Source organism: Amblyomma americanum, chromosome 1 (assembly GCF_052857255.1).
Source record: "Amblyomma americanum isolate KBUSLIRL-KWMA chromosome 1, ASM5285725v1, whole genome shotgun sequence".
NCBI classification, from domain to species: Eukaryota; Metazoa; Arthropoda; class Arachnida; order Ixodida; family Ixodidae; genus Amblyomma; species Amblyomma americanum.
The window spans coordinates 485,674,957-485,692,211 of NC_135497.1; the positions used below are offsets into that span (position 1 = coordinate 485,674,957).

The 17,255-nt window shown below is 48.8% G+C and overlaps 1 protein-coding gene across 1 annotated transcript; it reads left to right on the top strand.

Moving 5' to 3' along the window:
• The first annotated feature begins 2,417 nt into the window (after positions 1-2,417).
• Positions 2,418-3,254, top strand: LOC144127356 (uncharacterized). The gene has a single exon (XM_077660471.1). It carries the CDS (start codon positions 2,418-2,420, stop codon positions 3,252-3,254), a length of 837 nt encoding a protein of 278 aa, XP_077516597.1.
• The last annotated feature ends 14,001 nt before the right edge of the window (positions 3,255-17,255 follow it).

The following is a 17,255-nucleotide window of genomic DNA, read 5'->3' on the forward strand; positions in this document are numbered from 1 at the left end:
CTCTCACTCCTCTCGAAGAATTCTAATAAGTCGGGAGCAGTCATCACAGGAATCATCTCGAGTAAGCTCTGGGCCACAATCAGGTGCCGACCACCTGTTAACCGTGACTACCCCGACAGTGGAAATGATATTAGCGCTCATGAAGCAGGTGACATCCCTCATCGTAGAAGCTGTTCGGCCTCGTCATGGATAGCACATCATCTATGGTGGTGCAATGGAACTGTCGAGGCTTCGCTAATAAGGCATCTGAAGTGAACATCCGCCTTCGCTACGGAAAGCTGAAGGCATGTGCGTTCCTACCGCAAGAGCATAATTCACTTCCACGCCTTCAGGATTTTGCGCATACCATTCTCCCTCTACCCATGACCGCCGTTGCATCACCTCCTCCCTCAGCCCAGGTAAATCTAGAATTTATACTCGCAGTTCAGTTCCGCATACACTGCTCGACCTGTTATGGTAGTGCAACACACGTCAAGAGGTTGTCGCCCTTCTTGTTAAACCTGCACACACACCCCTTATTCTAGATTCTTTTTATGGCCGTCCTCGCTCCGCATCTCCCAATCTTGGATGGGTTTGTTTTCTACGTTCTACCGGCTCGGGTATACCTATTCTAGTTGGTGGAGGCTTCAACGGTGCACTCTCTTCGTGGGGTTACCCATCGTATTTCTCAAGGGGCGCACACATCAAAGGCAGCTCTTCAGATCATTCCTTTCAAGTTTTAAACCACCTGAACATCTCTACCCGCCCACGAGGTGGCCCGTATTCACCTGATTTGGTGGTTAGGCCCCAGTAACCCTCGTTCGGCTGTTCATTCAGATACTTTGGGTAGTGACCCACGGCCCTATATTTATCTCCCTCGCTCCTACGCGTCTACGGAAAATACGCCGCAGCATACACCTAACATCATGGGACTCTATACGTGCAGACAATTGTTTATCTACATTCAACCCGTCTTCAGCACTGTCTACTCTCTGCTGTTCTCGCGGCTCACTCTATTACAACTCCTGTAAATGAAGACGACCCAAAACCGGACATACGCCACCTGAATCTGTGGGCTCTTTGTCACCAGGCGGAACTTTATGCTACTCGTCCCCCAATGACCCATCGGCTCTTCCTACTCTTTACCGCGATACCGCACGTGAGCGGCGCTATGCAATGCGTGTAGGCAGGCAACGCTGCGCTGCATGGTGTGCCCGCCTGTTCTCTACGCATGACAATCTTCATCGTTGGTGAGTGTTTCGCGCCATGGAGCGCCCTTCTCAGGTTGCAAATTACACAGAGAGCATTCGCCTCGCGTTGAATGTGGATGAGGATGAATTTGCATAACAAGCGGCCCGTTAGTTTTTTCCGCACCGTAACTGCACCTCAACGTCTCCCCCGACTTATTGTTTGCAGAGCCAGCTGATGGGATTACTTCTCATCTAACCATGGCAGAGGTGCTGGCCTCCACTGAACGCCTAAAAACGAAAACTACTCCCGGGCACAACGGCATACCTAACTCCTTATTCCTTAACTTGGAAGGGACGGCTTTGCAAACCCTACTTTTTACTTTCAACGAAGTGTGGCATTCTGGCTTCATGCCGGGAGAGTGGAAGCATTCTCGTTTTGTTCACCACCGAAGCTAAATGACAGCAAACAATAAGAAACCGTGAGAATTAGGCCGAAAATTGTGGTTCCAATACACAAGTCAGGTCAGCCTCCAGTATCTCTCTCGGCCGAATTCTAAGGTCTGACGAAATCTCGTCTGGCCGGGTAGTAAATAGCTCATTTCAACAGAAAAAAAGGCACACGCCGACCAAAGGTTTTTGTCAAAACAGACGTTTCGGCTTCCATACGGAAGCCTTCTTCACTAAATTTTTATTGTAGAACCGCGACGATTAAATAGGCTTCAATAATCGTCCCAGTCATCTTGCATAGGTTGGCGGGAGATTGCCGATGTTACGATTAAGTCTTTTTTGAGTGGTCTGAATCACCAAGGACTTGAGATACTGGCGTGAAAGCCAGTTCTTTTCTTTGGCGATGATAGAAGCCATTTCCCAGCAGATATCATGACCTGCCGATAGGGCGTGCTCCGCAAGTGCGTTGGAAGGGACTTTCTTGTTCTTCACGTCCGACATGTGTTTTTTCAGACGCCTTTCAAAATTCCCGCTCTCGCCGATGTAAACATAGTCGCACTTGGCGCAGGGGATTCTGTACACAACACCCAGAAATTTTTCTTTCTTTAGTTTATCCTTGACATTCACGAGCTCGTGCTTGAGCTTGGACTAAACTTCAACGCGGGACCTGCACTGGAGAAAAGAAAAATAATATTTGCTGTCGAACGTGCAATTGGCAAAGTGGACCACAGTCGCCGTGATGAGGTACGAACACGGGCAGTGAGCATTCTTGCTAAACTTCCAAACCGACAGCCCAGTCACATGCTTGCTGAGGAACGCAGTGCTGTCAACATCCTGCGGAGGAACCAGGGTATTGTTATCCTCCCCGCCGACAAGGGTAATGCCACTGTCATGTTGAACAGGCCAGACTACGAGAAAAAGATGCGGGATCTTCTGCAGGACCGGAGCACTTACGTCGCTCTCAAGAAAGACCCTACATCTAAGTTAGAACGAGAACTGCAGAAACTACTTGTCGACGTATTCCACTTCGTACCGCCTCACCATAAGTCAGTGTACTTCAGGCTCCTCTGCCAAAATGGGTCCGCGCCTGCGTTGTATGACTTGCCAAAGATCCACAAGGAGGGCGTCCCTATGGGACGGATAGTGGACTTCACCCGTTTCCTCTTGTACGAGCTCTTGGGCTACCTTCACCGCGTCTTCGCGCCGCTAGTTGGGAAAGGATCCACGTTTGTACGGAACTCGTACGAGTTCATCGAAAAGGTGTGTGACATTTCCGTGGATGACGATGACTTAATGGTGTCCTTCGACGTCAAGTCTTTGTTCACAAGCGTCCCTGTGGATCTAGCGGTGGATGTATGCGGCGCTGCCCTTCACTCAGACAAGAAGCTCGGCGAAAGAACACCTTTCGAGGCACTGGACCAGTTGAGGCTCTTAAAATTTTGCCTAGAAAACACGTATTTCGTTTTCCGAGGCACCTTCTACAAAGAGGTGCATGGAACAGCAATGGGCGCGGCCATTTCGGTCACGGCTGCTAACCTGACCTTGGAAGCTATAGAAGACCAAGCTCTGGCGTCTTTCCAACCTCGGCCTAAGGTCTTCCTGCGATATATTGATGATTGCTTTTGCATCATAAAATAGGATGCACTCACCGCCTTCACAGAGCACATCAACAGCATCGCTGAGGCCATTACGTTTACTGTTGAGGAGGAGGTTGCCAACCGTCTGCCTTTTTGGACGTGTCAGTAGAGAGAGATGGCCGCCGTTTTTTGTTTCAAGTCTTCAGGAAGCCAACCCACACAGGCAGATACCTGCATTTTAACTCTGTTAACCCGGCATGCCACAAACGTGAAGTTGTGGCTTCGCTAATTCAACGATCCGGAAAAATCTGCTCAAAACCTGAAGATGGTGCCTCGGAGTTGATACAAACGCGTCGTGATTTGATGAACTGCGGCTACCCTAGGAATTTTTTGGACTCCGTTGAACGTCGCTAGGTGCGGTCAGCGGAACCGGTCGGCAGCCATTGCAAAGCACGTGTCGCCATACCTTATGTACCAGGTATAAGTGAAGCACTGGGACGTGTCCTGCGCACGTACGACGTGCACGTTTCCCACGTTCCCGCCCGCAAGTTACGGCACGAGCTCGTGAATGTCAAGGACAAACTAAAGAAAGAAAAATTTCCGGGTGTTGTGTACAGAATTCCCTGCGCCAAGTGCGACTATGTTTACATCGGCGAGAGCGGGAATTTTGAAAGGCGTCTGAAAGAACACATGTCGGACGTGAAGAACAAGAAAGTCATTTCCAACGCACTTGCGGAGCACGCGGTATCGGCAGGTCATGATATCTGCTGGGAAATTGCTTCTATCATCGCCAAAGAAAAGAACTGGCTTTCACGCTAGTATCTCGGGTCCTTGGTGATTCAGACCACCGAAAAAAGACTTAATCGTAACATCGGCAATCTCCCGCCAACCTATGCAAGATGCCTGGGACGATTATTCGAAAAAAGACAATCGTAACATCGGCAATCTCCCGCCAACCTATGCAAGATGCCTGGGACGATTATTGAAGCCTATATAAGCGTCGCGGTTCTACACTAAAAATTTAGCGAACAAGGCTTCCGTATGGAAGCCGAAACGTCTGTTTTGACAAAAACCTTTAGTCGGCGTCTGCATTTTTTTTCTGTTGAAATCTCTCCCGGCCCTTCGTCCAATTTCCCTCACGCCTACCACCTGCAAGCTTTATTAAAGCATTGTCGCCGCACGCTTGTCGTGGGGGCTGCAATCCCATGATTGTATCCCAGATTCCCAAATAGGTTTCCGCCCAAAAATTAGTACGGAGGACGGCCTAACTACCAGTGTTGCTGACGTGCTTCACCACTCTCCCCAGAGTCACCTTGTTCGAACCCTGATCACCACAGACATAACAAAGGCATTTGATAACATCCTTCACTCTGCCATTCTTGCCTCCCTTCAAACTACTGGTCTCCCTCACCGGTTTCTCCTCGCCATTCACGCCTTTTTAGCAAATCGAACCTTCAGTGTGCGTGTCCACAGAAATACATTTGGTAAGTTCAATTCCAACAGAGGAGGGCCCCAGGGCTCTCTTCTCGCCCCCACATCATTTAATATGGCTTTTATTCCTCTAGTTCGAGCCCTGGAGACTAGCCCTTCTATCCGTGTGCTTTCGTATGGCGATAATATAACCTTGTGATGCTCTCATCCAGATGTGTCTATCCATCAGTTGGTCCTCCAGCCCGCGCTGGCTGTATTATCTCGCCTGTCCCCTCTGGGTCTAACACTCTCTCCTACTAAATCATGTTTGATTCGCATTGGAAATAAAGCCGGCTTAGGCAAAGATTCCCTTTAAATTTTACGATGGATAATTCTCTGATTCCTCAGGCAGTAACTGTTCGCATTCTTGGCCTTCTCCTTCATACATCTGGGACTGGCACCCCGTGGCAGGCAGCCACCCGTAAATCGGCTCACACTACTCTAGGTCTGATGCGTCGCATATCTATGCGCTCTGGTGATGCGCGTGCTCATACGGCCCGCCAGCTTGTGCGCTCTATCCTTCAGCCACGGATAGTATATCAGGCACATTTTCAAGGTCTCAACCACAGAAAGTGGGACTCCCTTGAAGTTCTCAATCGTGAGGCTATGCGCGCCATAATATATCTGCCTCGATTAACACCCCTACCTGTGCTACAGGAGTTCGCCCACCTTAATACCCTCAGTGAACTCGTCGACCAACTGATGGAAAACAGAGCCCGAAAACAGTCTCTTCAACATCATCGTTTAAAGACACTTCCTCCGTGGTCATACTGCCAGCTCAGCGACAATCGCCCCACTGTTTTCCCATCGATATCAGCCGCGTATCTGCCTGAAGGGTATATATTGCACACTGATGCATCACGTGCTGCAGAGGGGGAGTTACTGCTGTAGAGCGGGGGTATAGTCCCTCCCATCCGCATCTCAAATCTCGCGCGACGTATACCGCAGATACGTGCACTCCCTTGGCATAGGAATTTCAAGCCATTTACAAAGCCATTGCTTACCTTTCGCTCGTTTCTACATTCAATACAGTTCATGTTTACATAGACTCCCTCGCCGCCCTTAAACAGCTTAAGGCTGTTCGACGCACATTCCAGATTACAGAATCAATTCATGTGCTCTGAGCAAAGAACCCATGTCCTCTGCGCACATACTGGGTTCGCGGCCATGTTCATAATTCACATAACATTCATGCGGACGCCATACTCACACTGACACGTCAGACGACCCGCCACCTTCACCTCTTCCCCCCGATCCGTTCCTGTCCCATGTTTCCGACTCCGAAGTTTTGCGCCAGCGAACACGCGCTCTAATACCTTCGTGTTCACACCCTCTTCCTCGTAGTTTTACTCGGCAGCAGGAGGTATCCGAGCGCCGGATTCGGGTAGGGGCAGCTCTGGCACCATTAGTCCGTCATCGATGGCGTGCAAAAGATCTGCCAGCAACTGACAGGTGCCCTCATTTTGGCGCTGCACCGGACATCTGTGATGTGTGGCACTTGCTTTGGACGTGTCCAGCGACGGCTGCTATTAGAAAACGGCTCCTCTGGGTAGTGGACCTGTGGTGGAACCACGAACGTGACTATGTGAAGTGGATTGTGAACAATAATTTCATCGGCAGCCTCTTCGACTACCTCAGTACAATGGGTCTTCACTCCTTTTAACTTTCTATCTCCCGCATTCCTTACCCTTTTTTCAACTTTTGCATCATGGCACACTTTCTGAATAATAGGTTTAGGTTTAGGGGGGTTTAACGTCCCAAAGCGACTCAGGCTATGAGAGACGCTGTAGTGAAGGGCTCCGGAAATTTCGACCACCTGGGGTTCTTTAACGTGCACTGACATCGCACAGCACACGGGCTTCTAGAATTTCGCCTCCATCGAAATTCGACCACCGCGGCCGGGATCGAACCCGCGTCTTTCGGGCCAGCAGCCGAGCGCCATAACCACTCAGCCACCGCGGCGGCCTTTCTGAATAATAAAAAAAAGAGCGACTTTTCTTCGCCCTGCTCCGTCGTGTTACTAATGCGGCGTCACAGACGCAGCAGCACGCGCAATTTTCGAGGGCATCTGACTTCCATAGGTCTGAGTAAGACTTCTTGCCGTGCTCATGTGACCATGATGTGACTGCCTGTGAGAAGTGAATTTTTTTGCAGTCAGTGGGCAGCTTGAGCGTGTCAAATCGAAGAGGCCTAATATGATCATCCAGATTTTCCAGAGAGATGAGGGCAATCTGGGAACTGTGTGCTAGCTGTCTATCTATGCTACCCCGGCGCGGCATTGGTATCCCTAGGCCTGGCTACAGTGGGCCACATGGAGTGGGTGTTCTGTATTTTGGTATGAAGTAAGGCTGTTTGTAGTACAGCAACCGCTTTCACTTCTTTATCTAGGAGGAGTGTAATAAGAACTTGAGCCATCTTTTCATGAAAGATGAGCATGAAACGAATTTTATTTTGATTAACTTGCCATCTTTTTATCGCTGTTTAATCTGTAATGACCGCTGTAGATTCCTAGCCAGTACGATTAATCAGGAGGAACCAGAGTATATACAAATTCATTAGCCATCGCCATGTTGTAAAAGGATAGCAGCTAAAAAGTACAGTTGCATTTCCCTCACGCGTATGATTCTTAGTTGTGTCACATCATCTTCACGTGAATTTGGATGCGCATGCAGTCATGCAAAGGCCTTGTGTATACCGGAGACATTCGGTTTTACGTTTTTACGTTGCGAAGTTCACCATAAAAAAACAGAGCACAAATACATTTTTCTCGCCTTCGAGGAAGAGTAAATTTTCGCGAGAACTGCCCGCACAAGCGATAGAGATATGCGGGCCAAATGTTAAACATGAATGGCTGCCAGATATCTCTCTTGAATTGAGTAGCCACTTAATAACATTTACCTAGGTAAATACACTATTCAATGAACTGGCCGCTTAATCAAACAGTCCAGCAGTGATTTTAAACGGCTTGAATGGTACAGTAGGAAAGCCTGTGGGCGAGTGCATGATCGCGCAGCGTTTTTGTCCCCTCGATTTGAGCCTCGCTCCTTCTGCGCAAAACACGTTTAGCCTTTGTTGAAAACATGCAGCCCTCAAAGTTTGCTTCCGGACTAAGTTGAGTGGCTTGCTTTGCGTCGCGAGCATTACAGATTCCTCGTATATAAGAGGAACTGTCGTCCGGCGCCGCCCGAAGCTTAGGAGTTACATGGATGCTGTAAGATGTCCACTACATGGCTCAGAAGCAAACCTCTTTAGGGCCGTATATTTAGATAACTGCTGTGCATCTCCTAGGCAGACATCTAGCCCAGATGAAAACATTAAATCAGCTCACACCATTTGTGTTTTACAGTTTCGTCCGAAACTTCCTTTATATTCCTGCTATATAGAAAATCGAAATCGTGCAGACGAGCGAAAGGAAATGAGGGGCTCATTATGAAATACATATGAAGGAAGCAACAATAACAGAAACTATACAGCTGATCGGAATGTTATGTCTTTTTTACATTGATGTGGGCTTAATCAATGGGACAGTAACAGAAAATATTTTATCGCTGGAAGATAACTGTTTAGAAAGCAGTAGAAAAATCAGGACCGTGGCCCTGTATTGTGCTAACGGTGAGGGACAGCCAGTGAAGTAATGGTGACGGTGTGGTAAGAAAGGCGAAAATGATGGCATTTGCCCATCTCTGGTCTGCACTAGCGTCATCGATACCCATAGAATGTGAGCAAGGGACGACTATATCACAGCTTTTCTTCTCATATCGCATGATGGAAATGCTGACAATTAGTGACTCCTCAAAAAAATCACCCTTTAAATGATGAGGTGCTTAATGAGTGATAATCCTACTCGCTATTGACCTGGCATGGAAAGCAACAATATGAAGGGGACACTTAAACTCCGCCTTGAAGGTATGACGCGATAGGTTACTGGTTTGTCTCTCATGCACACGGAAGGTCATTCTCTACTTTAAACTCATAGATCCCTGGCAGGCCTCATACAACTCTTGGCGCAGTGCTGCAGTGGTTATGCGATGCGCCACTGCCCTGCGATGGAAGGTGCTCCCAGTGGTGGGCCTTGTGCGACCCAGGTTGCTCTTCCCAAGTGACCAATGATTGAACTGCCAGCAGCCATGGTGGGCAGTTTGCTCACTATCCGGTGGGCACCTTTTGGTGACACGGCAAGGTCAGGTGACCTAAGCGGCCCACCTGCCCCCTACGTTGATCTGTGGGCCCCACCTGCCAGAGTCATGCTCGTGATTTTTCGCTCACAACACCGATGCCGACACCAACGCCGACGTCGGATTTTCTGGACTATGGGGCCTTTAATGCGATCACATTAAAACATGTGAACACGATATTCGCAGAAAAGGCTGTACAAGGCTCGCATACGAAGTTCCCAGAGAGACGAATCCATCCTAATTAAGTATATGATAGAACGGTTCTAACTTTCCAAGCCTTTTAGATGGCGTTCGCATACAGAAGGATTCACTTCTAATGCTGTGTCTGTTTATCATACTGTGGCTCTCTGCCCTTGTACTTCTACGCCTTTGCAGAAGCTTTTTTAAGTCTTCATATCGTGTCTTTGTTCATGTGCGCGGGCGTTTTCGTTGTATTCACCCTTCGTATTTCCTTTTGCGGCCTCTTCTTATACCGCCCCACGTAGTGTTTCTAGTTAAGAGGTGGTGTATTCCTCCTTGATCATTGTTTCCAACAGTGCTTTTTTTACTGTTTTCTGATTTTATATTCTCCCTCAGCGTTTATGGAGAACATCACATACCAATGGCAGCTCTCTACCTACTGTGCATTCATATGCACCCAAGGTCAGTGTGCCGTGTCCACAGCCTCACGACGTTTCTGCTGGCTGCCCTCTAACCAGTTCACCTTTGCTGACCCTGGCGCAGGAGGCACTCGTTCCATAATGCTGTGTCGTAATAAAGTTGTCTGCTCTCTCTCCGCTGCTTCAGACTCAACGCTTATTAAGAATGTACTTTATTGTGGCAGCACGTTGATCTCGTGCCAGATTTCTTAGCATAAATGGATATGACCAGAAAACTTGTTCCCGAAATACTTGTTGTATACGACAGAAGAATCTGAGCTTTCATTTGAAAAAAAAAGCGAACGATGATGCAGATGGCGCTTGCTAATGCATGCGCGCGAACCTTGCGAGCCACGCTCGGTGAACGGGCTCACAACTGCCCGGCAGACGACTGCCGAGCGCTGCCGACAGAAGCACCATCGCATTTGTAGTCGCCTAAGTGGAAGGGCGGGAATCATCAGGAAGAAGATGGCTTCCCTGAGGCAGTGGACTACGGAGTTCCGGAAACGTCCTCGGACGCAACGGAGCTGCGACGAGAGCCCCCATGTAATGGATACAAGCCACGCACGCCGCATCCTTCCGCGTCTGGTGGCGTCTTCCAATCGATCGAATTGGACTCGGAGAGCATAAGGTGTGCCTGCTTTATTTTCGCCATCCTGGCGGTGATAGCAATTGCATGCTACATTTTCGTCATGCGGCTGAACTTCATCGCCAACCGTCTGTCCGGCCTCCCTTCACTGGAGCCTCCGGCCGCCCACGTAACTAAGTGGATAGCGCCACGTCTGTAACTACCAGGCTGCCTCGGCGGGGCCGGGCCAGGCGCCACGCTCTGGAGGCCCGGCTGTCAGCGCTGCCACTTCGTCCTGCTCGTCGCGCCTTCGATCGTTTCTGTCAAGGACTGGAACCGCTATGCTAGAAGTATGACAGTGTAATTGCGGACAAAATAAATTGCATTAAAGAAAAACCTCGATCATTAGAAAGGCATAACCTTCAAGCCTTACTGCCGCTACACTAAGAGGTTGTCAGCTAAATTACGTAGAAAATAAATGGTTGATATTAAAGAAGAAAACTCGATTAGAAGGCATTACCTTCAAGTTATATCGGGCAGCAACGCCCCGCAAAGGCTGGCAGTAATCAAACGCGTTTTTTTTGCGATTACGGCCTTGTTCTCCCCAAACTTTTGCGTATTTCCTAGAGCCGATGTGAGGAACGTGCACTAGGCGCTCAGCAATGTGCGAACGATGGGTATTCTGCTTCCAGATAGCGCGCTTCAAAGTGCAGAAATCTGATAACAATAATAATATTGAAACAAAACCGGACGTACCTATCCATCTTCTGCCCCTAAAAAAATGCCCCCTGTGCATGGAGCGCCCATGCTCCTTGCTGCTAAATGCATCAAATAAAAGAACCCCATGATATGCTTGAATGTAGCTCAGTGTGAGAGTCTAAGTAACGCGTTTTATAGCATACCGACGTCAAGACTGAGAAGGTACGTCCCAATCAAGTGCGGCTGTTTTTAATGGCTACTTCAACATTATTTTACGACTAACTGAAAGGCATCAAAAAAAATTGCACTGATTTTAATCTACAGTCATGGACAAACGTTTGGCGAATGCGGGTTCACGGAAAAAAAAATACTTCGCGGTGAAGCAAACAGGGTCAATGGAAACCATGTATGCACGAAGAGCATAAGAGCTTCATCCCTTGAATTGAGAACCAGGTAACAGCTAATCAGGAAGGCTGAATTTTTTGTCCCGCATATTCGCATCCAGCAAATGTTTGACCGTGACATATAAAAGAACTTTGAATAACTTCAGATGCCCGTGAATGTTTCCGCTGGCGAAACCTAGATGATCTAGAGCAGTACCATATATATACGTTCCCCTGATATCAACTCAGGGCAGTGACGCTGAAGTCATTTTCCGTGCATTTCTGGATACACGTGCTCTTTAGCACAACGGTTCACTTATTCGTGATATTCTGTCTAACGAGTTAAGGGGAATCTCCCAAGGTAGAGTAAATTTGTAATAAGAACGGAATTACCCGTTAACATATCCCAAGCGCAGCCACGCGGGAACAGAGAAAAGCGATGCAGGTCTCCAAGAAACTTCACACTTTAAGAAAAATTCGCCCTGATGCGTGGATGGAATCCGGGCCCGCCTACTGCACGGGGCAGTCGCTCTGCCCACTGAGCTAAGCAGGGAGGTTAGTGTAGTCGCAGGGCAAGGCCGAATTGGCTCGATCCCAGTTGTGGCTCATTTTCTGAAGTAGGACCGACATTTCTTCAACTGCGGAGTGTCTAATATGGCTGTCTATCTTTTGTTGGTAGCTGTACGGGCGCACTTGTGTGGATGCTGATGAGTGATTACTTCCTAATTATGATCAACAGTGTGTGCGCCGAAAGTGAATTTTTTTTTTAAATGAAAACTAAAAGCCGCTTCTTTACAGCTACACTTTTCTACACACCTTATTCAGGTATTCCGGAGGCGCCCATGTTGCGCTGGACATCTTTCGGACCCTAAGGCTGCGTTCCGTGTGACGAGAGTTCTCTTTCTGCGCTCCGGAAGGCTGGTCATCCTCAATGATACTCGGCCTACAAAATCTTGCGTGCTGATTCTCGTTCAGACAGCTTAACTTGCTGGATTATTCGGCGGACGAAAAGAAATAAGAGCATTGTACCGCACATCACAGAGGCGTTCTTCGGGATTATTATACATATTTACTAGAAAGAAATATTTAAATGAGTATTATACATTCAAATATAGCCCCCACCCCTGGGCGAGCTGTTTGTACGGCTCTGGCGACGCCTGCTTACGCGCGCAAGTCGGTGAAGGCAATGCTGGTGAGGATCTCACGCAATGAACTGCAGCCGGCGAACGCAAGCAGTGGCGGTCGACAAGTGCCGAGCTCGAGGCGCCCTGCACGCCTCGGAGTCGAGTGGGTCAGCCGCGCAGATTGCCGGCTGACGGTGAGGCTGGGCCGGTTGTCCCGTGTTGCAGCATTGATGAATCAGCAGCAGGTGGGCGCAGCCGCGAGTCCCCCAGTCACGCGATGACGCAGTGACCGCGGCGGGTACACTCGAGGTGCAGTGTCCCGGGCACGGACCTGCGGGTGCATTCCGTGGCTGCAGTTCAAGCTACCCTCTGCGCAACTTGTGTGCTGCACCGCAGAGCCAGCGTGCGACTAAGCCGCTATGAACAGCAGGCGGGGCAGCTGATTAGGACCGATAGACATGTTTCGAAAATATTTAGGTGGACAATGGGTGGAAATACCTTGCAATACTGAATCATTTTTTAACTCCGAATGAGATCAAGACCGATGCAGAAACTGGCGATTTGAGGAGAAGCACTGCGTGTCAGAGAGGCCAAGACTTTTTATCTGACGGTGGCAAGTTAAAGGTGCGGGCATTTAACACCGTTCATCTGCGCTACCAGCGAACAACTAAGCAAGAACTGTCTAGTTACCCAGGCGAGTTAACGGGGGAACATAGTACGGAGGTAACAACTCGAATTGTGAAGACACAACATAGGAATTAAGAAGGTGTAGAATTGGTGCCAATTGAGAGCGCCTATATATATATACCGGATTGACAAGTACAAGGAGCTGTGAAAAATAAAGTCCACCGGGGGAGGGAAATCTTTGAGGCCGTCTTAAACCACAAAAAAGCCATCAGCGTGTTGCAAGTCGATCAATGAAAATATTCAACCAAGACAAGAAATTCGCGAGCAAAAAGCCCAGCAGGCGGACTTAGGCGACCCATTAACGCCGATGGCTGCAGCCACAGCTTAGAGCAGGGCGAAGAGGTCGCAGAGGTTTCTTTTTGCTATTTGAAATCGTTATCGTATTTTATTTCGATTATTATTGATTTGCAGAAGATTTTCGAATTTTCTCGCTATCAGCGCTCTTTATACTGCTTCCTAAATTGTTCCCACGCACTCAATGTTGTTGAATTCCTCCATTCATAGATTTTTATTATCTTTGCTATTGAATACATTGTTGTGTAATAATCTGGCATGACCCCCCAAATCATTAACATTGGCGGGGAAAATATTCTGCACGAACACGTCAATACATCTCAAGTTTTGTGGAAAATTATTTAAATTTTTCGGTGATTCGTCCTGCCTCATTCTTGTTGACCACCTCTGAGTGGCCTTCAGTTGATACCGCGAGAATCAGCGCCTACATGAGAAATCTTCGCTGACAACACGGCCTTACTACCAGCCGGTGCTTTTATTATCGCTTCGTGCGCTGCCATTTAAAAATGCCGCACAAAAAACACGAAAAACACAAGAACAGGACGGACAAGAGCGCTCCGTCCTCCGCTGAACTGTGCGCTGTCAGTGCGAAGACGAGTGTGTAGGTCTTCCATGCTCCCGTGATACAGTTTCACGCAAAGCACTGAAGGCGCAGTGATGGACACGCCGTTGGAGACAACATTAATGAAGAGAATAATATGTTGTACGATGAAAACACCAGCCATGACCGTAATTATTTTGGTACGATTAGCGCGACGCTCCCTTTCGACGATTTTTACTTTTCTCTTAAGTTATTCTTTTGGCCCTTTTGCTGTGCCACAATTATCGGGTGTCACTAGTTCGCGCACTTTTGCGTGCGCTCCCAGACACCCTTAGAGCGTGTGGGGGTAGCGGTCTCGGTCACAGAGGAGATGCCCTCGACTCAGCGGGGCAAGCTCAGCCAGAGACCAGCTATCAAGTGACAAAGGGGTTTGTCGATTGGTGCCCTGCTTTCGCCAGACGCAAGCCAGAGAATGGGTCGGAGCCAAAGGTTCACAAAACAAAAGAGTTTATACAGGTAAGAGACGATACAGAGATTCCACAATCACTCGTACGAGCACATACAAAGTGATTCACAAATACAATGCAACTCATGCAAAGTCAGAACAGAGGGGGATACAATTCAACAAAATTTTTGCACCTAAAGTGCACTAACACAGAAAAAGACAAATAAACAAAACACAATTTGTTCACCGGGCACTGCGACAGTCCGGCGACCTAAGGAACACGACGGGGCCGATCCGCAGACTGGCGCACGTTGTCTCGCTGGTCCAGGCTGGGCGAGTGGTGGTCTCCCAGGAGTCGAGCGGGCGCGCTTCTCGTAAGCTTGAACGGCGGCTCGGGCTAACAGACAGCGGTTGCAGCCCCTCATTTATAGGCGCGGACCGCGTCTGTTTATTCTTCGCGCCAAGGCAGGCGAGCACATACACGCAGCTTTAACCGCACAAACTCCTTCTCCTTCTTGCGCCGGGCGCGAGACCTCATTGGTCGAGCGCGGAAACCACCTTCTAGAACAATCTAGGTCATTCGCGGCACGGTGAGTCATCGGTGCGGGAGCGAAAGGGAGGGGGCATCACTTTGGCGCTGTCAAAGTTAGCCCCTTCCGTCGACAACAAGCAAAAACGTCTCCAACATTCGAGAAGAATCGACGCAGCGCGTGTCTATGTTTACTTTGGCGTTCCGACGGCGAGCTGAGTGAAAAGCACCGTGTGCTCCAGGGGATTCTTCCCCGCTGTTGTTTTGTTTTACTTTACCGCGCGCGGGCGCGATTGCTTAGGCGCAGCGCCGGTTTGTTTCGAACATGCGCCGAATTTTGTGACATCGGGTACGGGGCATAAAAGCGGTAGGAGCTGGAGGCAGGAGCGAGACAAGGTTTACCTTAATAACGGATACGAGGCTAAATAAATTCCCTGTTAATAACGCTGGCCAAGGCGGCCTTGTCTTAGGCTGCCTGCGATGCACAAAGTTCCGGTGTAAAATTGCGCTCCCGGCAATTTAAGCAAGAGGTACGTGTAAAAATATTCTAGTCACTAATTCAATGTGGCGTTCACCTTAATTTACAAGCAAAAATGCATTTCAGTATGAGTAATCCAAGCATCCGCAGGGAAACTACTATGAGCTGCTGGCCAGTGTCATCTCCTTGTAATAAATATTTTACCGAGATCTATTGAGCCACGTTAAGCTGCATTAGGTGCACGCTTCATGCACTGCTTTTCATCGAAGTTAACTAGTCAACGAAGTTACAATGTTGCCGATCAAATATCAATCTTCGGTGGTGTCGATCGGCATTGAAAACGGCGCTGTTGTAAGATGAGCATCGGCTTGCGCGATTATTGGCTGAATGTGCATTAAGTGAGCCCGTGTAATCAGAGTATAGAGCGCAAAAAAACTAGAAGGCAATGACGTTCCTTTGCAGGCAACTTCGTTAATCACTGGCACATGCAATAAGCCGTGTTGCCAAACACAATCTCTTAGCGAAACAAGCAGTTATGAATTATTTTTTTCGGTTCAGCAACCTACCACAAAGTGCGAAGGTAAAAAGCTTTCAGAGCGTGTTTTTGTTTCCTCCCCCTAAAAATTGAAAGGGGTACTTGATCTCCGCCTTAATGATAAAACGCGTTAGCGGTAATTGGTTAGCGCCCACATATGCGCAATTGGTCATTCTCTACTAGATATTCATAGATGGCCTCACACCACTCCTGGCGCAGTGGTGCAGCGCTAAGCGATGCGCCACTGTCCTGCGATGGCAAGTGCTGCCACTGATGGGGTTGTGTGACTACGGTTGCTCTTCCCGAGCAACCTCTCGCCAACAATCATTTACATAAATTTGAATGCTACCTGCCACGCTGCGCACTTTTCTGTCAGCCGGGTGGGCAGGTTACGTTGAAGCCAGAACGTCACATGACCTAGGAAGCCCACCTGCCACCTGTGTGGCCCAACCACTTAGGCTACTTCCCTGGCGACTCTTCGTGGATTTTAACGCGGCAGTGTTAAAGGCCCTCAGGGAGCAGCCGAAGCGTAATCCTGAGAATGGTCAGGGTGGTCCTCAAGAGAGCAGCCTAGGAAATTTACAGCCCAAGAAACTCCTAGGAGCAGCCTAGGAAACTAGAAAATTTAAGGTCACACTGCGCAGCGGGCGCCTGCTTAATGGAGATCCCAAATCAACGTAATAACTTATTACAAGTGCATTTTCTGAACCGACTTTGTGCTCAATTTAAGGAACGTCCAAACACGAAACAGTGGCCTCGTAATATTATGCCGTCGCTTCATAAACCCTCGCGGTCACGCGCTAAGAAATTCCTACGCTTCCGTACGTCGTTCTCTGTGATCGCGCCTTTCGCTGTGGTTTCTGATTTGCGTTTGTGGCGAATGCTACATTGGCCAAGAACTTGCGATTCCGCTGTGGCACTGGTGAGGAGGAGGCATAGAGCCGTTGTCTAGCAACGGCTGCCGCTGGCGAACGCCGCGCGCTCACCGCGCCATCTGGCATGACGTCACACCGCGCGCCTCGCCGCGGAACCACCCTTACCCGCCGTCACGCGCTTAACCGCTAACCAACGTATTCGGTGGTCCCTACTTTAAGAGACCGTTAAAGGGCTGCGCATTCCCATTAGTTTCTCTCACCTACCCCCATCCCCCCCTCGGTGCGACCTACCTGTCTAAGAATCTCAATTATTCGATTGCGGTATCTATGGGAGCCACTGAAACTCCCGCACACTCACTGAATAAAAAAAAAACCTGTGTGGAGGCTGGGAATCAAACCAGGACCTTTGGTGTTTGAGGCGGACGCGCTACCACTCCGCCATGATGGCTTAACAGTTTCATCGTGAAGGAAAGCGCATCTAGTGAATTCACGGGCTTCATATATTAACCGTTCCTATCCAGAAGTCGCCGCGCTTTCGCTATGTATATCCTGGCCTAACAGATCTAGGCCAACAGCAATTTATTTCCTTCCTTTCCTGCAAACCGTAATGTTTCAAATTGT